This window comes from Erithacus rubecula, assembly GCF_903797595.1.
Source record: "Erithacus rubecula genome assembly, chromosome: 2".
Lineage (NCBI taxonomy): Eukaryota > Metazoa > Chordata > Aves > Passeriformes > Muscicapidae > Erithacus > Erithacus rubecula.
In genome coordinates this window covers 68,525,783-68,547,831 of record NC_136685.1, presented here as the reverse complement: position 1 = coordinate 68,547,831, position 22,049 = coordinate 68,525,783, and the positions used below count along the sequence as shown (strand labels likewise).

General features: G+C 37.1%; 1 protein-coding gene across 5 annotated transcripts in view; it reads left to right on the top strand.

Moving 5' to 3' along the window:
• Nucleotides 1-22,049, top strand: part of DISC1 (DISC1 scaffold protein) — a 184,977-nt gene that overhangs the window by 86,656 nt on the left and 76,272 nt on the right. For all 5 annotated transcript variants that reach the window (XR_013777150.1, XM_079330312.1, XM_079330314.1 and 2 more), the window contains exon 9: nucleotides 4,122-4,310. Coding sequence is in view for 4 of the 5 variants with exons in the window: in XM_079330312.1 (XP_079186438.1) it covers nucleotides 4,122-4,310 (189 nt within the window). In the remaining variant the exon portion in view is untranslated. The remainder of the gene's footprint in view (nucleotides 1-4,121; nucleotides 4,311-22,049) is intronic.

Here is a 22,049-nt window from a genome sequence, read left to right as displayed (position 1 = left end):
CCAGTACCATTGATAAATACTATGGTGGAAAATGCCCTAAGCTATAATGTAAATGTTCACTTTCTTATGAATTATTAAAGGTAGTGCTGTAAGTATATGAAGAATTAATTTATAGATAATGATGAAGAATGACCAGTCTCTTCTTTGTTACATTTAAGCTAGTGTCCAATAGATATGCTTTATTATTAATGAAAAAATTACTCCTTTGTTTGTACTACAATGAACACGTTTTCAGTGGGTCTGAGACTTCTCTCTCTGCTTCAAGTATAAATAATGGTTACTATGAATGTATGTAACTTCTGCCATAAATTTGAGAAGAAGTGTGAGTAAAAAATTTATGGACCCTTAACTTTGTCTTGTATTTTGAAGGGGGGAATAATTAATAAAATTTAATTAATAATGTATTTCTTGGTTTTTTGGTAAAATCGGACAGATTGCAAACTGTATTTTTAATCAATTTGCTACTGGTAAAAGGTATCAAAATAATATTTTACTTCAAGACTACTAAATGGGCAACAGTCTGCCCAATACAGTAAAATTTGTCCACGAGGTGCTATAATAGGCATGGATTTGTAACTATATCTATAGAAAATAGATTTGATGTGCAGAGTACTATGTAGCTGTTGCCATAGAAGTAAAATTTTAAGAATAGAGGAAATAAGGGAAATATACTAATTTTTACCACATTAAGTAAGTAAATTATGTATCTACTTTCAGCCTGGAGATTTTTATTTTTACTGTTTTTCCTGTGTGGGTTGTTGTGCTTGATTTGGCTGGTATTTTTGGCATTCACATCAAGCTGCTGGCGCTTACCTGATGTCACATTCTGTAGAGGATGAAGGATGCATGGGAGGAGAGAGCCCCAGAGGGCAAGATTTAGGAGGAAGATTTAACTTTTTTTTTGTTGCTGTCTTTTGCGATCATGGTAATGTTCAGTCCCTCAAAGTGAAGTGTGTATACTCAATTCTTTATGATAGTGCACTTGCAAGCACATTACCTGCTCAGAGCTCTGGGTACTGCAAGTTTGCTGCTCCAAATTGCACCCAGTGTGTTTGTAGGAACATGAATGCAGTAGCTAAAATGGCACATCTCCAACAAGCATCACTGTGAGATGGGGGAAAGATGGGAAAAGTTCATCTTGCTCTTCAGTCTCCTTCACAGGATGCCCTGGTTTAGACCAGAATCTCAGCTTTGGTCTTAGATTATTAATTCCTTAGCTTTGTTTCTCTGTACAGATTTTGTAAGTGAGCAGTCATACTGGCTGCTTGATTTTTGAGTTTCCTGGGAAGACTTAGACTGAATTAACTAATGTCAGCCAGGTAGAACCCTCTCACTGCTATGGTGTAAAACAACCATGAGTGGTTGACAAAGTAACAGTTATTGTGTTTGCTTGGGCAAGTTAATTATAAAATTACCAAAATTAGGAATTTTAGCATTTTGAGAATGTTAGCAGAGTAAAATATGACATACATCTTCAGAATGTTTGTATGGCATCCAATGTCTCAACAACAGCAAAAAACTCCAACAAAACAACAACAAAAAAAACAACCCAGGAGGGCATGTTTTTCAATGCTGGCAGCTATGGATTATATATAAAAATTTTTAATCAACCTTCTTATGGCATGTAGAAATCTCACTGATAATGATACTTGTGATACCTGAGTTTTATATGCTCTTCTGAATTTTCACTGCAGACTTTCAGACATTTTTGCTGTCATGGGAAGCTGCATCAAGTAGAGTGTCTTTTGCTTTTTGGTTTGTATCTGGTGCCATTTCCTTATAGCCTCAGTTTTGATATAAATTTCTCCTCTGGGAATTCAGATCCATTCAGTATATATAAAACTTTCATATGCAATATCATATCTTTTCCCTCCTGTCCCCTGAAATGTAGCAGCAGGCTCCAGAGCCTAATGAAGATTTTCTCACCTTCATGTTTTATTAAGCCTCCTGAGCTTTGATGCTTGGTATGAGTTCAGGTGAATAAAGGTGAACTCACGTCTTGTTGCCTTAGAAGCATCTGTATATTTGCCATTTTTCCAGAGTCTTGTTTATTTTGCTGCTCTGTTTTGCCCCTTTGGAAACATGACAAATTAAGATAATAAAATTTGTGCTGTTGTTTCCCAGTAAAGCCCTGGTAAGCCATAAGATCCTACTATTTTTAAGGTTCTGCATGTGCTATTTGTAAAGCATGTTTATTGTTATTTAATTGTAGTTGTAAGACAGAAGTGGCAAATGGGGTTTTAATTGGGAATTAGAAATGAAGGACTTTTGTCCTGTTAAAAAGAAACAAGAAAATGTCAACTTTAAATGAGGAAGAGGTTGAAAGAAACTATCATAGCCTTGGGGCTAAAAAAAACTTTAAAAAACCAAATGCAAACAGGACTACCATGTTTAGTTCAGTCTTTAAACTTATTTGATATGGTATTTTCCAAAATTTTGCTAAGTGCTGCCTCCCTTTAGCACACCTACCCTCATACATCCACTTGAGTTAGCAGCAGCATCTTTGCTTCAGGAGAATGGCTGTAGGTGCTGGGTGGAAGTGCTCCTGTTCCTCTGGCATTCTGGAGGAATGGAGCCTCTTCTGGCAGCTGCTGCTGGTGGTGGTTTGCCATCTTCTGACCAGTGCAAACACTTGCATCCTGTTCTTGCTTCCTTGTCTGGAAGAAACTGAGCAGCAGCCAAAGCCAGACTTTGTGACCAACACTTCACAGGTTCCAGGTGAAAAAGATGTAATGCCATAACTTAGGATATTCTGATGTGGATTTCATTGTTTGGGTTATGTGTTAATATTTGAAAATAAACTTTTCAATTGATCTGTTGTGTCTAAGCAACAGTGTAAGGAGCCCTTACATCTGTATAATGCTGGTGGTATTATAAAGTGATTTCAGAAGTCTAAGGTCATTACACATACTTTAGAAACTGATGAGACATTTGTATTATGTTAATATTTACTAAATCTTCTAAGTGCCTTTACTTACTAAATACCTTTACTTAATTGATCATATCACCAAAGTTTTGCTAATTTAGGGTGATATCCTAAAGGGATGAGCTTAAGTCTTATGCATGAGATAATCTTTCTTTTATTGGGCAATTCTACATGGAAATTATTTTGATCAATAATCCTTTAGATTAAAGTTTTGTGGTGGGGTTTGGTGTTTTTTTGTTTTTTTAAATTTGATTTTTCTTCCCCAGCCAAGTATCTTAATCATTAAAATGATTCTGGTACAGTTATATAAATGTAGTACTGTTACTCTACTGCTATTTAAAAGTAATTTAATGGCTGAGTATATCACTGACATTTTCTATTTATTACAAAAGACTTCTTTGCAAAGTAAGGAAACATTCCTCTCCAGTTGCTTATAAAAATGGTTTTCAGAATGGTCAAGTGGGTAAAGGTTACACTCTTAACTTTGGGAGTTGAACTTTTTACTTTGGATCCCTGTCCAAATGAACCAGACATTTAAAAAGGCTCCAGAATAGTGTGAGCTGGTGCTGCCATGGCCTTCTGCCTGTCTGGGATATTTCATGCTTCAGGGAGAGACAGAAGCAGAGGGTTGTGACTTCTGAATGTGTTCTCTGAGAAGAATATCTCCCCATGGTCTTTGCTTGAGGTGCAACCCGTTCAAGAAATGCAATGTGTCATTCATGAACAACCTTCTGGTGCTTGGTATGAAAACCAGCACAGGGCTGCTTTGTTCAGGGAGGGAATACTTTAGGGTCCAGCAGCTTCATGGCCTCTATTTCAAATGTACTGTGCATTGAGGGGTCCCTCAAAAGAGGAAAATGGTCTGATAGATCACATTGCAAAAATCAGTGAATTACAGGATGACATGATTTGAAGTGCGAACCCTTAGGAACCAGTTCCTTGAAAAAATGTAAATCGTATCAATAATTTAAAAAATACCTTTTCTTGTGTGTAAGGTTAAATCAGCTACAATTATTATCTGTTAATATTAATGAAACGGATGCTTACAAAGCAGTTTTTCTTTTTTTCCCCCTTTCAGTTGCTGTTGGGAAGTATAATTGCCTAATTTCCCAGGATTGCTATGTAAGCTGATGTTGCAAGTGTCTGCCTCATTGTCTTTTTCCTCTTTCTTCCCCTACCCCCACAAAACATGCAGGAAGTAATTTTGGCACTGCAAAGGATCTTGCAGAAGAAATAAGATCATTAACATCTGAGAAAGAGGGACTGGAAGGACTTCTCAATGAACTGTCGGTGCTGAGTGCCAGAAACACGCGAAAACTAGAGAGAATTAAAGATGATTACACCAGACTGAAACAAGAACTTGAGCAAGGAGAGGCTGCCTTTGGTGAGTAGTTTACGGATTGTTACAGCTTTTTGCTCAGACCTGAACTCCTGAAGGTGTGCTGGGTTTGATGAATCATTCTGCATTTCACAGACATACTGATTGTTCTGAGAGAGGTCTGGCAATGACCTACAGAAGCAGTATGTTCAATATCCTCTCAGTTTCCCCTGGAGCTGGGAGAGGGATGGGGAACAAGGGATACCACAGCAATATACCACTTTTTGAAATCTGTCTTAGCCCAGTTCTCAAAACCTTTCTTTTCTAAGCCCATTTTTATCACAGTGATGATGGCACTGTGCTTGTGTTCACATACAGAGGAACATGTAGTCTTTATGCAGAAGAAGTAGATGTGTCTGGCTGTGACAACAGGAGAATATTTAGTGTATAAAACTAAATGTTTAGTGCACACATATATAACACATTTGGTGGTGGGTTTTAATGTATGAGATGCAAGAGATTTCTGATTCTGAAAGCAGGAGTTCTCACAGTAAATTTGTGTTTGAGGGTGAATTTTAACAAATTGTCAAATGCTGCTCTCACACAACTATGAGCAGTGTGCTTGGGTTGTATGGTGGAGCTGGGGATGTTGTGATCACTGGGAAAGCTACTGACAAATTATCAAACAGCAGTCATTCCAAGACTTGACCTACTCTGTTGCCTGCTGTACCCACTCCTGAAGTTGAAGCAGATAAAATGGCCTTGCTGCTTGCTTAAATGAAAAGGCTCATTATTATTTGATTGGCTACAAATGTACATTTACTATAATTACCTTTAAACTAAATGCAATCCTGAGAGATACTTTAAAGCTTTAGGGTTTTGAAACGTCTTTCCTTTTTCAGGATTTTATGAGCAGTAGGTTGGGTGAAGAGAGGAAAGTGCCTCTGTTTTAGAAGCATATGAAGTTTATTCATAGGCAAGTGGATAAGCAGAGCTGTCTTAGAAACAAAAAGATTTGTAAGCAGCTGACTACATCTAATACATTGTTTTAAAAATGCATAGAATAATGTATATACACACCCCCTTCTAGATGAGAACTTGCTATTTTAGAATCTAGATTAAATTTTTAGAAATGATTCTTCAAATTTAGTGCATTGTCTTACAAACCCAGAAATGCACATCTGGCAATGCTTCTTCTTTCCTTGGATTTTCAAGAGAGTTGAAAAGGATTCTGACCTTCTAGTTAGCCCATTTTGTTTTTCTTTTATTTTAGGGCAATTGAACATCCTATAATACACATGTACGTTCTCATTTGTGTTTTAATTTAGCAGGGTTTTAAATCAAGCCTGTGCAAGATGCTTGCTGAAGCAACTGAAATGGTATCAGTTCATAGACTCTTTTTTTCCCTTTTGCATTTTTACAACTGGAAGCAGATAACTTCTTTACCTGACCTCTAGTGTTCCCACAATTTGTGACAATACATTTCAAAATACTGGGTGTTTACTCAGTAGATTTTTTTATTTACTGTGATTCTGTAGGCATAAGGAGAAATTTATCCTTACGTTAAAATAAAATGCTGTAAAGCAGATACTAGTCAGAGATACATAAATTGAAACCTGATATCTTCCCTTTTCATCATCCCTGCCCCTTTTACATGTGATCTACCCTGTTTTATCCTTTAAAAAATGGAAATATTTGAAAATGCTGGCATGGGTTTGATACTAACACATTTAACTGGATATAAGCCTTCAGATTCACTCGGAAAACAGTATACAGATGGTGTCTTGAGGAAAAGAAGCCACCTTTATGGAACAGTGTTATTTTACACACCACTTCTATGTTTGGAGAATAAAGCATAAAGAATTGGAACACAATTTTGTTGCCATTTGTTTTTGCTGTTGTTTGGAAGAACTGGAGGTAATTGTGTTTGTCTGCACTGTGAAAGGTGTGATTTGAATTGGGGTAGCTGACCTGACTTACTTCACAGCCTTAGGCTTGGTGTTTCATTTATGCCAATAAAATCTGTGTTGCTGCAGAGAAAGGCAGTTTTGCCTTTTTTTTTTTTCTGTGTTCCTGCCCCAGCCCATACTAGGGTTAGGGTTAGGTCCTGAACATGTCTATTTCTATGTCATCTCGCACTTGAATTGTTGTTTTGTGCCTGTGAGCTGCTTGAAAACTTCCATTTTTATTTTTTTACTGAACATAATACTGTTTTGTATGGAAAATATTAGACAAAAAAAATGCACATGCTAAAATGTGTGTATGTTTGTCTTTTGTGTATAAATTGGTCACCTATTTTTTACTTCATTAATAACTGTTTTCTCACAGTAATGCAGATATAAGGAAGCAGACGTCAAGGGAAGAGACTTAATCACACAATAATCAGAGCTGGAATTTTAAATAGGACACATCATTAGCATGTTAATGAATTTTCTCACTCTGTGCCAGCTGCCCAAGTATAAAAGATATTGCAGATGTAGTGCAAAAATCAGGCTTGGCTTACTGCACTGAGAGCTGTCAGTGCTCTCTATGAAGGAAATTTGACAAAAAATCCTCTTGTATTTTTAGAGATGCTAAAAAATATGCTTTTCATGTTGGATAATAGAAGCATTGACAAGTAACACCATGTATTAGCATTTTAGGATGAATAGCAGTAACTTGCCCTTTAGACATTGACTTTCTTCTGAGGCTATCAAAACACTGCTGTGAAAGGGATCAAGTTTTATTGCCATTTTAGAGATAGGAAGGCCAGGGACTTAGAGATCATGTAATTTTACCTGAAATGGTGGTGAAACCAGCTGATGGTTGGTCTAGCATGAATCCTGCTTGATTCAGTCTCTTACAATAAACATGTGAAACCAGGGGGTGCTGTGATTCTGTGTGAGCTTTATATTCTTCTGGACTGCAGCTGAAGATGTGATGGTTCTGGGAAAATCACTGGAGATCTTTTGCTTGGTCGTTGAGCAGACCTGTCTTATAAAGTCAGAAGGCTCTGTTATGGCAAAGAAGAGAGCTGCTTTATAGCCCAAAACAACCAAACTTGTGTTCCAGACAAGTGAAGCTTAATTACTTGCCTGTCTGCCAAACTGTTGGATTGTGCTTATAAATCCTGGCTTGGATTGATTGGCATTTGTAACCCAGGGCTGGAAATGGAACCTACCCTCTTGTTGTGGTTTCCTCATCACCACTACTGGTGGGCAAGTTTTCCTGCCTCGTCTGCTGAGCTATTTTCCTGGCTGCTCTCAGCCTTTTTCTGCCCCTATTACAGTTTTGGGAAAGCACCTCCTGCAAATAATGTATGTACACACACAACTAGGGGACACTGTGCTTCCTGATCTAATTGCTAGTTTGAGCTTGCCAAGTCTTGTTACGTAGAATTTCTATACAGTGTTAATTTCTAGAGGAAATATAAAATAAAGGCATCCATGCACATGAAAATAGCTTTTTAACCCTTTTTAAAAACACCCAAGCTACTTTTTGAAGGCTGGTATTTCAGTCTCTCTGTTCAACTCTTGTTGCCATCCTTGACTTTTATTGTCTTAGAAATTGCTTGTTTAGTCTGAAAGCTCTTACCAGCTCAGTTGTGCAGTAAAGCTTTCTGGAATTGAACAGTTACATTTATTAAACATTAAACTAGATGTAGCAGAGGGGTTTCTTAGGGGAGCTGGAAATTTCTATCACACTCAGCTTTACTTTCTTTTGTTCAATACACACATTCTGCATGCTTGCACAGAATATCTCACAGTGTTTTGTCCTTTTAACAGAAGAAAAACCTATCAGAGTTCACTTTTATCTGCTTTTTTTTTTAAATTAAAAAACCCCAATGTTTTTGCTTTAGAATACTACTTAGGAATAAAACATGTTCAGAATGTACTTCAAAGAATAACAGAAATTCTACTATTCTTTTTATAGTCATTGTTCCAAAAGCTGCAAATTTGACTGTTGTGAAGGATGCAATTAATTAGTCTAAAACTTAATATTGTCTGGACAGAGAAACCACTAGTGGTCCTGCTTAATGTAATACTCGTTATTACATACTGAAATATTTATGAAAAGGAGGTTCTGTGCCTCATATGCAATTGTATAGGATGTGATTTATCAAAGTGTTAATGACCACTTGCTACTAAGCAATTTTATACTGTTTCAAAGACGTTTTTATTCTGATAGGTGCAACACAAAGTCTTACAATAGAAACATATGCAGTGTACTTTGCACTGGGAAACTTACCTTTTTTGTTTGTTTAAATATTTATTTTTAGTGATAGCTGTAATACAAAAGCTTCTCTATTTTTCTTCATTACTGGTTCTTAGAATATTGTTTGAAGATGTCTAAAGATTATTAACAATCTTGCACTATTTTTAATTGTTACAAAAAATACCAACTAAGTATGACATAAACCCATGTGCCTATTACATAACTAGAATGATTTTTCAGGTGGTGGTTTTAATGTTCTTCCTCAGTGCTAGTTTTTCTTCACCAAATAGGCTTTCCAGATTTTTTTCTATAGTTTATCCTCTGTCTGAGTGGTTATCTGATTCTAAACTGAAGAGCTGAACTTTTGATTGCTCCTGTTTAAATAAATCATTAAAGGAGAACCCACATAGTGTGTAACAGATGGACTTCCATGAGGAAGAAGAAGCTGCTCTGAGTCTTGTGTCTCCACTTCTAATTTGGGTGAGGTCATTAAGTTCTGCATGTCACGCCTTTATGAAATGCTTATTGTCATTAAAGCAAGTGGTGAAATTGGCTTATTGCTTGTGTCTGTGGCTGTCTCCACTTAAGCAGTGGTCCTGTAGGATTTAGGCAGTGGTTCCTTTGTTGAGCTTTCACAGAAGGTGTAAAACCCTCAGTGGTGATGCAGGGACAGGACTGGCAGTGCAGCATCCTGTACTTGAGCTGATGTCCAGCTGATGCTTGGCAGCGTTCTGTTGGGCAGCATGGAAAAGTCATGTCCACATAAAAACCAAAAGGATTATAAACAACAGCAACAACAAAACCCCCAAGAAGCCCAGTCTTGCAGAGCTCCTTTTGTGTTGTCTTAGGCAAATACAGCATGAGTAATTACCTTCTGCTCATTAGTATTCTCTCTGCTGTTTCATTTGAAAAATTGGTGTTCCTGAGTTTGCTTGGGCTTCCACTCTTATGCTTATTCTGTGCTTATTTGTGTTTCACTGAATGTGAGCATGGGTCTCATTTTCTTGGCTCTTTTTAAAGCACTTGGGATCCTACAAGTTAAGTATATACTTATGCATCTTTTGGTCTTATAATTCTGTAATGGTAGTAACTGCATATCAAATTCTTACCAAGCTTTGAGGATCAAATTCAGACTAATGATTTTCAATCCATGTCATGCTTCCAAAAAATTGTCCACATCATCTTTGTTAAGCAATATTTCACTATAAGTAGTTAAAGGATTTTTTTGTATTATGGAATTGCCTTTTTTGATAAATACTATCAATAGAATTTAGTAACATAAAAAGAGTAAATTTTACTAGACATTTCCTGTAACTAAAATCTCAAATACATTTTAATTTTAGACATCAGTTTTTGTCATGATTGAAAAGATTGGAAACCAGTATGTTTAAGCATAATTAAGTTTGCCGTATGTCTTGAGTCACTTGTAATTGTGTTGCTTATAATGGTGATTTTAAAGGTCATCTTGTCTGGTGCTGTTCATTTAAATATGTAAAATACTTTGGTTTTCACTTGGGCCATAGAGATTTAGTCCATATAAATGCAATTGAGGTATTAAATTTAATCTGGTCTTTCTGTATAATTAGATGCAAATATGTGTAATGCAGAAAATATGAAATATTCAGGCAGCTTGAACAGAGAAAGCAGCTTGTTTTAAAGCCAGCAAATATCTGTAGAGATCTTTTGATCAGGGCATTTTTCTGTAGCTCCTCAAAGGTGCGCTTCTCTTTTATTTCTTCCAAAATCTGATGGTAATAACTTTATTGACATGTTTTATGTACTTGTGCAATACTTTTTGGACAGTAGTATGAGGTAATTACACACAGAATAATAACTCCTGAAATGACCCAATACTGATGCTGCAGTTATAGAGGTGGTTATGTACCAGGTGAAAGGAACAAAACTTGGTCTGAAGTTTTAGGCTGAGTCTCTTCAGGGAATATGATGTCATCTTTAACTAGGATAAGAATAAAGACATCAAGGTTTTGTAAGTTTAAGGCCACAGAAACACAGAATGGTTCTGTTGTAATCATGGAAATGCAATCTGAACAACTTCCTACTACAATGGGAGATGGGCAACCTCCTCCCTGTAATGCAATGTCGACACTGGTTTGCAGGCAAACAAGCAGACAGAAAGCTCTGATAGCATTCCAGGCAACTTATTCTTTTACATCTGAACTGCTGCTGCCAGCTCTGTACACGGTGCATCAAACTTTTGGAGTGAGCGTCATATCAAATTATTCTGGTTTGCCGTCCCTGCTCCAGGTTTCTGCACTGCTCTGCTTTTTAGTTCAGCTTCCTCAGCCGCCAGCGATGCAACAGAATAAGTAGGAAGAAGCAACACAGATGAGTGAAATTTGGAATAAATGTGGAAGTGCATACCACCAATTTTAATCATTCTTCATTCGATTCTGGTTCTGCAGCTGCATCTTCTGAGGTATTTGGCTCAGATGGAAAATCCACGTGTGGTTTTTTTTTTTTTTTTCCCTTAATGACTATAGATGGTTTGAAAAAGAATGAGATGCTAGAAATTTAGGATTAAAAAAGAGAGAAAAAATAGTTTCTTCTGTTCACTGGCCAGATAGGGCAGGTTCCCATAACTCAAACTTTTTAGCATGAGTTGCCCTGGAGACATCCCACTAATATTCTTTAGTTCTCCACTTCTGGAGTTTACATGTATCATGCTAGGAAATTTGTAGCTCTCTTCTTGATAGTATACAGCTGCTGTTCCTACATGTTATGTTAAAAGAACTCTGTCAGAAAGGTGTTGTGTCTGATGAGCTGCTCAGAGGCAGGCAGAAAGGTCTGTGGGGCTGGTGGTGGTTGCTCAGAAGAGGATCAAGAAAAGTGGCTACATGGAGTGGCACTTAGCAGATAGGATCAAATAAATTTTCAAAGAAAGGTAAATATTGCTTTTGTTGTCTCACAGATGAGGCAATGGAGGCACTCAGGGAATTGACTTTGTATTTCTGTTCATTTTGCCATTACACATAGGTGTTGTTGTATGCATTTGGCCTTTTGGATGGGATTACAGCATGTATTTGATAACTTAATCCCAAAACATTAATGGCTTGGAAGTATGGAAACTGTATTTGGTCTCTTAAAGGACTCAAGTTTTATTGAAAAAGTCAATGAACAGTTGGTCTACCATTCACAGGTTTCTTTAAGTTTTGTTCATTTTGGTTTTTATTCCCTGTGTCATACAATATGGTTTAGCTTTGTTCTGTTTTGTTTTGATTGTTGTTGTTGTTTTTGTGGGTGTTTTTTGGTGTGTTTTGTTGTTGTTGCAGGTTTTTAGGTGTTATTTTTTTTTTAATATTGTTCAACTTATATTGACATGGCACAATATTTTCAGGTCCTAGAAATGTGCAAAAGGCTCTTTAGGATACTTTGCCTTACTTAGTTTCTCCTGAGGATGAATACAGAGATGAAAAGAGTATTTAAGAAATAGTGTTCATTTTTTTCTCAAGTAGTACTTCAGTGAAACCAATCTCAGGCAGTTATCCTTTCAACTATTCAGACTTTCTGCAAATTGAAGATAAAAATAGTACAGCATTTTATATTCAGTTAGTGTTTTGGATTTTGTTTAATTTTTTTAATTTTATTTTTTTAGTAGGCAAGAAAGTGTTGGTTTGGGTCATCTGGGATCCCTGACATAAAATTGATGTGCTAGAAGAAGAGTATAGCATAGCAGAAGCAAAGAGTGAAGATACTGTTTAACCTTTTAGTTGCAGATATTTTTCAGATGTATGTATTTTGATTCAAAATTTTAGCACTTTAGGACATTTTCACATAAAAGTTTTCATCCAAGAATTTTGACATTGTTCTTGAGTTACAGTGTGCAAATCTAATTCTATGCTTGCATAAATACATGCAATCTGTGAAGAATTATACCTCCTTATATTGGTGGTAAATTCACCTCACTGACTGAATCAGATATTTATTTTTCTCAGATGCCTTTCATCTTTGTTTTAATATTGACTGGCAATATTAGATACAGCATCTAAAAGAATGTACAACTAAGCAAAAGCAACTCCTGAGATACCATTCCATTTGGAATACAAGGTGTCCCTCATGAAAAACATATTTTTTCCTCCAGTTTTTTTTCCTTCTGATTGTCACATGTTGAGTAATTGCTGCCTCATTCTTTCTTGCTTGTGGTTTTTTTATTTTTTATTTTTTTGATGTGTTTAAGGTTTTCTTTGAGGCATTTGCAAATACAATAGTAAAGATAAGGTAAATTAAGGTTTCTATAAAAGGTTTTGGAAAATAGGGACATTACTAGCCTTGACTGAGTTTTCACTTAATTAAATATTTTAAAGTGAATGAAATTACTGTCTGCTGTATAATTTGTTCCTTCAATCACCACAGGGTTCCATGCATGCTGCAGGCTTTATACCCACAGATATGCTGAAGTATAACCAAATCTGGAGTAATGGATAATATTTATTGAAAGGTGAGGGAGGTATAATAGCTGATGATAAATCCATAATAAACCTGCTGAAATTCTAATCCTTTATAGAAGAGATGGCTTTTGTCTCTAAAATAATTTTAATGCTACATGTATTATAGTAAAGAAGGGTTTACAATAGAAAACCTCTTCCAATTTACACTTTTTACCAAGACAGAAAAGTAAAAATACAGAGAATTTAAATGGAAGAGAGATTATTTGTTCTGACTTTGATTCCCCAAAGAAAATGTATTTACATCTTCTCTAAGCTTTTAGTCTTTTCCTGTACTTCCGTTAAATCCTAACTGATTACTCTGAGGCAATGGAAATCTTGTTATTTAGGGCAGAGCTAAGTACCTTCCATCTCTGGTTCAGGAACTGAAAGTTTTCACCCATTTTCTTTCTTTGTCCTCTAGTGACATGAACTGGAGTGAAAGGCAGAAAACCAAGGGATTGCTAATGCCTGGAGTTAGGAGCTGGAACTCTGTGTCCTTCAGTTTGGTTTCTGTTCTTACTTCAGCAGTTTGCTGATGTTTGAGCTGATTTGGGCCACAGGTTCCTTGTAGGGGGCATGGAGGTAACCACTGCTTCTGTCAGAATCCTCCTGTGAGGTGTGTGCTGCACAGACTCAATGTTTAGGCACAGGAGACCATAGTAGCAGGTGGTAGTACAAGGCCCAGGAATTTTGTCATCTATAATTGCAGAGAATCTGTGCAACAGATCAGTATTTCTGATGGCCTGCCAGATTGCAACTGATAGGCTGAGATCATGGAAAAAATACAGGAAATTCACAGAACTGGATGTTTGAAATGCTGCTTTTCTGTTGTTATTGCCTTTAAACATGGTTTCTTTCTTTCCATAAAAATATTGTAGTAGAATATAATTAAAACTTTGATGCTAACTGAAAAGAAGATTCACTCATCGTATTTGTGGATGATATCTTTGGTTTGATGTGCATGTTGAAGGCTTGGGTAAAGATAAACAGGCGTGTTTGCCAAGCTGCATAAGATTAAACAGTTCATTACCTGTTGGAATTATCAGCTGCAAGACACCTTGCATAATTTGGACTACAACTTTTATATGCTTTTGGCTGGATTATGCCTCTTATCTATTGAGGTGCATTGAAATATAATTAACAATGTGAGCTGGAAATGACAGGCTGAAACTATGTGTATTTTTGTGCAGATAAACAATCCTATATCTGGATCAGAAGTCATAGAAATATTTTATCTTCTAATTTTTTCCCAGTTCCTGTGTTCTTAAACATTGTACAGAGAAAAATAATCTGCGCTCTGTGCCAGAGAGGAGCAAATAGGCACCAGCCATGTCTTCTTGTAGGCATGACTTTGACAACCTATGGAAAATGTTAAATCCTGCAGAAAACAGCAGTTATTTTAGATTGTTCATAATCTTCATTTTGAATGTTTTATTGGTGAGAGAATTTTGAAAACACTTGGAGGCAGGGATTCTGATCCATTGATACCAGTGAGAGTTCTGCCTCCCGTTTCAGCAGAGTTCAGGCTTTCACCTCTGGCATTCTCTACACTGAAGCTGCAGCACCTGTTTCTGAGCTGAGCTGCTTGGATGCAGATCATCTTACTTGAATGAAAGTGTAGTCCACATAAGAGAGAGCAGGACTTGGTCAGAAATCCTTTTGACTAGGAAATCCTTTGGCTTTATGACAAAAAGATAAATTTGGAAGTTGGTAGTCCTTGTCTACTAAAGAGGAATCAGGTGTTTTGTTTTGAATGTTTAAGCTAAAAGCTAATAGTTGTTGATTTTAGTTCAGTGAACTTAACAGCCTTTTGGCTTTTTCAGTTGAATTATTATTTTAGGATGTTGTTTTTCTATAGCTAATATAAAAATCTTTTTTCACAAGTCAGAGCATATGCAATGTGGAATTTCCAACAGAATCACCTGTAGCATTTGCTCTTGTTACTGCAGTAAAAAGTGACCTGAATGAAATTGCTCTTGTATTTTCAGGTTTCAAGTGTGCAGTCTTTTGAGTATATGTATGTTCTTGATCTAGTTCTTAATCTGTTTAAATGTTCCTTGATCTAATGATCAAAATAAAAATTTCCCTGTGCCAGCAGAAAAATGTTATAAGTGTAAAGTTTATTCTAGTCAGTACCTATGACAAAACTGTGTGAGTACTCAAATAACATCATTGTTCATCAGCTCATGAAATAGTCAGTCATATCCTTAGGAGGAAGGATATAATTCCAGTGGGAGAGATTACCCTCTAAATAAGCTGTAGGCACACTGGCTAAAGCATCAAAAAGGGTGTTGTCCTTTTCACCACCTTAGATTGCAATGCAAAAACACAGATCTGGATATTTATTAGATTAGCTATTTTTTTCTCCATTTCCTTTCTGCTTATGTGGTAAGTAATGACAATCTGGGGAAAACTTGGAAGTTACAGAATTCTAGACAGGGACACAACAATTCCTGCCGCTCTGTAGTGCTGAACTGAGCTTTTGACAGTTTTTGGCAAGTACTTGGCTTAGTCTTTTGCCAGCCCAAAAAAGCATGGATGGTGTGTCAGTATTGTAGTCCAAGGATGCTTCAAGAACAAATTGGCCAATACTCAAAAAGATGTTGCCTGCAACCTGTCTGCAGTATGGATTGCAGACCAGAGGAAAATGATAGATAAAGCCCATGTGTCCTAACAGCTTTGCCAATGAGGCTGGTTAAAACCAGTTGTAGATATGAGCCATCTTTGTTCAGTTTAAAGAACAGAAGCCTGAGATCCTTTGGTTTTGGCCTGCAACTATCTGTCTATCACCTATAGTGATGGACAAAAAAAAGAGCCTTTTAATTGACAGGACAATTGTCTTTCCAGAGCTCAACAGATTTTATTGTAAATACTCAGTAACTATTTGAGGCTCTTTTTTTTAATATTTAGTTGCAGCTGGAATCAGTTCAGAGACATCTTACTGTGTTTTGCAGAAGAACAGGATCATCAAAAGCAGTAAATTTTGTTAGACTTGTGTTCTGGAGCTGCTGTTTTATAAATATAATGATAACTAGAGAAGCTAATCCTGTTTTGGTATTTTTTAGATGAATAAAGCCCAATGCAGAATGGTAACATTTTCTATTAGTGTTAAAATTAATTGGATTGTGCAGCTATGCCTGGTTCTCTTCCTTTCTCCTTTTTTCTATAATTTTTAATTTACTAGCTCACAATACTTTTCAATCTCTGCATGGTTTACTTTCGTCTCCATCTTATGCTATATGAAATTGTTTTCTTACAATTCAATAATTCATTGAAGTCCTGCTTGTCTGAGCTGCTAATCATATGGAGCACAATTTCACACCTTTTCCAGGACAGTTCACCAAGACCACACTCTCTCTCACCTGATTTATTTATTCTTAAAAGAAGATTCCATACAGAAGCTTTCTGACTCAATTCCTCAAAGGCCCAGTGTGTAGGTGTTTCCTCATTCTTATGCTGCTTGCATTTTGCCTCTCGTGGTGACCCCTGCTGAGGTTACTTATGTGGTGTAAGAGTGGATTGATTGGGGAAATGGAGACCACAGGAAAACACAGAACTCTGAAAGCATAGACCATTTTACAAGCTCTCTGCCTGACCTTGAAAACCAGTATTCACTGGTCTGAGTGGAAGACATATTCACAATTTTGCAGGGTAAAGTACCAGAATATTTTGTCACAGTGTTACAATGCTGAACTGCAGCTGAGAACCATCAAGGTATACATTTATTAGTTTAGTTCTGCTTCTGTAGCATCCCCCGTAGTGTACCAGGCATCCTCTTAGGTGTTTCAAAGAAATATAAAGAAGTAAGAAAATCTCTATTTTCTAAAATTCTCTGGGGTTTTGGGAGATGTTTTAAAAGTTCTGAACACCCAGAGTCCATCATCTTTGTCATTCTCTGAGTTTATTTTGTAACCTCTTTCTCCCATTAGGCATTCTGCAAAGCTTGTGTTTCAATACTTCTCCATCTCTGATAAATGCCAAGCATATCTGCAGTAAAAAAAAAAAAAAAAAAAAAAAAAAAAAAGTTTTAATCTTTAAATTCTAAGCATTCATTTGTTTATAACATTTCTTTTCTTTCCCCTCTTTTCACTCTTGCTATATATTCACTTTCATTCAAAGCCTCCAACATTCTTAAGTGCTGTTGACATGTTTTCCTTTATTTCTCTATCTTTCCTTTTCTCTGTCCAAACCTTTTGAATATTTTTGTATTTTTATTTGTATCTGTATATGTGTAAAATAATTTCATTTAGTTTATGATGCTGTTCTCTTATTTCTGGTAGTTTTTCTAATGCAAAATGTTTCTGAAGTAACTTCCATGGACCCACTTCACTGTTAATTCAATTTTCTGTTCTCTAAGTTATTTTTATTATCCTTGTTTTTCCCTAGTTTCACTAAGCTTTCTAAATTTGATGCTTAATGTTACCTCTTTTTAAAAAATATGGACTCTCTTCCTTGTTTCAACCCATGTATAGCAAACCTGAGTTATGGTTTTTTTTTTTCTACTTGCATGATTTGTGACTTGGTAATTTGGTGGTTGCTCTAAAACATGCCAATACTTGCTGACAAGTAGGTTTTTTCCAGCCTATGTGTTTAGTGCAAGAGAATAACCCAAATGGGTTGTTGTAAAAAGCCATTTATACTTCTTCTGTGTATATACCTTTTCACTGTCCCAAGAAATTTGTTTAGGCTGTATTTTGTATTTGGGCAGTGAGAACAGAGGGTGTTTCACTTCACAGTCCCAGAGGCAATGTATCTGAAATTCTTAAGCAAGAGACCCATCTCTGTATAGTGCTCTACAGTGCCAGGTCCTTTTCCTGTCCCAGAACATGCAGATGCTGTGAGAAGTGCCTTCAATCAAAATCCTGCTCCCCCTTGCTATAAGGTGATCTGCTCTCATTAATAGTAACAGGCTGGAAAAAACACTCTGTGCACTCTCTGGTGGACCTGCACGGTGGGACAGTTTCCTTATCACAAACCCAATGTTTTTCTTACCCTGCCTATTATGCCTGTTCAATGTGGTGCTTAGAGGGTTTTTGGTGGGGTAATCCTGGCTTTGTTGTGCCATCACACATTGCAAATGTGTGTTTCCTTCAGCAGTGTTTTCCAGGTTCCCATCTGTTCTTTCAGTTCCCTGTTAGGAAAAAAGTCCATGTTGAGCTGTGATGAAGTACTAAGCTCTCAAGGCAGAGTATGATGACCCCACAGAGGAGTATTTTTCCTGTATTAAGCAGCAGAGAGCCCAAGATGACTTGGCATTGGAATTATTTTATCTGTCTGTCTTTCTTCCATGGTGTTTTGGGGCTGAACAGTAAGACTGGTGATAAACCTATATACCTAAGATATGTCTGGAAGTTACATGAGCTTTGAAGTTTAAAAAGGCAAAAAAGATGGATTTCTGGAAATAGCCTAACTGAAATGATTGTTTAATGAAGAATTCTCTTCAGTACAAAGGATATACTTCAGTGAATAGTTTGAGACTGAGTACTGTGAGCCTTCAAAGTTATAAAATAGGTAAAATTCATAGTAATAGAAGAGTTGCTGTCCAAGAATAACTGTAATAAGAGGTTAGGTAGAAAAAGTTACCTGACTGTCTTGCAGTCAAAGGTCACTGGCACAGGAAAAACTCATTTAGCTTTTGTTCCCCATTCCTACGCAGGTGATTGCTTTCTTCACGAGTTATTTTTGGTTTTTTTGGCACACTATGTGTGAGTGACAGCAGGATCTTTAACTCTTCCCAGCTTTGGCAGCCATCCCCTTGCCTCTGTGAAATGAGTCTCTCCATAGGTTTTGATAAGACATTCTTTAAAAGAGAACTTAATCTGCCATCATTTATTTTTATTAGACTGAAATATGTTCCTGCTGCCCTCTTTGTGGAGAGTTATTGCTTCAACAATCACAGGCAAATCTGATTTATTGTAAACAGTTATAACAGCAGAGTAGGAATGTGGGCTGTAAATTGGTTGGAAAATGGGAGCAATTTGCTAGGAGTGAGAAAGTAAGATTAAGTTAAACTGTTGAAACATTCACTGAAGTCTTGTACCATCAGCTCCAACAGCTTAACTAAATACTATGAGAAGCCTTATGCCAGGTAATTCTTTGCCACTTACTTTGTGCTGGCATTATTGGAGAGCAGCCTGCCTGGCAGGGTATGGCACTGGCTCAGCCCACTTGTGACTGATAGTAAATCAGTTGCAATGAAGAAAAAAGGAAAAGAGCTGTTCTTCCCTTGTCCTGAGGGAGCAGTTGTGATTTGGATACTGTAAATAATTTGTTTTTATTTCATCTAATGAACTGGAGAACTGGGAAAGAGGGTAAAAAACCCAATAAAACTTCAATGGAAGAATTTAATTGGTGGCAGGAAGAAGGCACAAAACTCAAGGACATATTTGTAGAAAAGATGTTGAAGATTTTGATTTGGTAATGTATGAAATATTGCCTTCATCCAAAAGCAAATCTTAAGTCTCTTCCCTTTGCAAGCCTCTGGAATCAGGTGAATTAAATTTCCTATTCCCCTGCCTCTCCCCTTAAAAAACAAATGGGAGATCAGTGGTACAGCACTATGTCAGTGTGCAATATCAGGATTCACTTCCTTCTGTGTAGGATTTGAAACCACCTCTTCAGCACTTTTGACCCACTGAAGGGGACTGATGGGTCCCCAGTAGTCAAATGTGCTCTTGAGGAGACACTGTGCTATTGCCTCTGTGTCCTGACTACTATACCAGAGCATTCTCCTTTTAGGGGTTATAAAACTCATCCTGTTTTATCATGCATTGCCTTTTCTAGTGCAAACTGTCTCTGGAGCCATGAAAGTTATAATTATGCAATTTGTATGATTTATTGCTTGCACTCAACAGCCACTTTGCACTGCTGTTTCCATTATTTCCAGATTGGATCAATTTAAAAGTTTGATGTTTTTACAAATATCACATCAATATAATTACAGGTATTGTAACATTATTGGCCAGTCTTGTTTGGGAAAGAATTAATTTCAAGAGAAAGTATATTCTAGAGTGATTTAATTTGGAGAAAAGGCTAAATTTTGTTTGCTGTGTGACTGCTTTCATACAGAAGGGAGGTGCCTTACTGCAGGGTTTGCACTGTGAGAGGCAAGCTCTGTACACAGCAGGACAGCAAACACCACATTTTACTTTAAAAAAATTTAAAAAAATAAAAAAATTAATGTGATGCATTTTCCACATGATACCATTTACACAGCCTCGGAATGTCCCTTTTGACCTTGGTGAAAGGCTGTAATTAATCAGCAATTAGAGCGGCGGTGGCCTTGGGGAGCCGGGGCCGCCTCTGGCGGGCGGGCAGCGCGAGGGGGCGGCATTGCCGCGGGGATGGAGGGATGGAGGGATGCGGCAGGGATGGGGGATGCGGCAGGGATGGAGCCCCTCTTCCCGAACACCCCGCAGCTGCCTTCGCATCGCCGGCCGCGCGTCCTGCGGCAAAGTGCGCGCTTGGAACGAGATGAACCGGCACGGCTGCAATATTTCTTGGTAGCCAGGTGTCCTCTTAAAACTTGATTTAAGGTTGTTGTTGAGTGGTTTGAATTGCACTTTGTTCTGAGTTCTTCTTGAATGTGCACCTTGCTGTAATGTTCCAGATGGCTGTCGTCTTAACAATAGATAAGAATTAAGGATGGTAATAGGGGATATTTTATTTAAATCCACATCTTTATCTTTCATTACTTATTCACATTCTATTATACCCCGATGCTGTATTCAAAACACTTGAGGATTTAACAAGGGGAAAAATAACCATTTAAATTAGGATATTATGTTGACACCTTTACTGATGGTAATTTTTTCAAGCAGTAGTGCAGTATGGAAGAGCTGGAGCTGTTTCACATGGAGGAGCAGAAAACTTCACAAGCGCAAAATTTTGTTTGAGTTGCATTTACAGGCTATGAGTTCATTCTGAAAGAAGACCAACTTATATAATGGGGTGTGGAAGTGTTGCAAACAGGCTGACTTGATCAATAAGTGGAACTGGTGAGAAGATTTTAAGATATTTTGCTAAGTCTTTAAATTCATTAGAGCATCAGAGAACTTTTTGCTGAGACTTCTGACTCACACTTCCTCAAGCAAAGCCTGTAAAACAGTTAGTAAATACAGTGGTCTGGGAAACTGGCTATCCATGTGCAAGTCCCTGCATGGCTTGATTCAGGGTGATACTGAATATTGGTTTCTTCAGAATGAAGTGGTAAGAAGTGGAAAGGTCACACGGGGCTCCTTGCACTACCACCAGATTTCCTGGGATGGGTGGATCCACCTTGTCACTTGTAAACAAACAGTTTGAGAGGACTGATATTTCTTGGGATAGTGAAGCCTGGGTATTGCCTGACTTAAGTTCAAAATATCAGAATGCTGCTTTGACAGGGGGTGATTATCCTTGATCACTGCTGGTGGTGCTGCATTGTGTAATGAAGCCAAATCTTGAAATGCCTGCAGAGTAATGAGTGATTGAACTGCATAAAATGCTTTTTAATAGAGAACACATTGCCTCAAATATCAATATAGTGGGAATAAACGCGGGTGCATTGACACTGCTGTGGAGTTGTTTTGGTGTAGCCACTCTGTACATAGAATTAGTCTTCTGTTGAGATAATTTTTATTAATAGAGGTGGAAATACCATTTTTCTATGTTGCTTGTGGAATTTGAGCTAAGAGCTTTTATTTGGTTCATGAAAGCTGTACTTAGGTTCAGAATAACAGTAAAATGCTTCAAGTAATCACTAATGAAAGGCAGGCCCTTCTATGTCTTGATTTCCATATTCAGGATGGATTTGCTTGTGTCAGATTTCTGAGTTATTGGTAGTCTAGATAAAATGAATGTTTGTTACTCTCCTTTCCTACAGCTCAACCAGCAGAGGTATTTTATACATTGATGGGAATGAGAATTAGCACTGCATTATAAGCATGGCACTTTGACTCTTAGGCTTGTTCCATGAAAGTCAAGGTTTAGGTTCGTTGGAATGGTGAAATGGAATTGGGGGAATGCTGTAATGTGTATGTATGCTGACTTTAGAGAGTCATGTATAACCTTTTTATAATCCATTAAGGTGATGTATGTTTTTAATGATTTTAATAGCCCTTCAAGTGTCTGTCTATTGACTACTTATCTTGATAGAATTTTTTTATTTTAGCATCTGTATTACAAA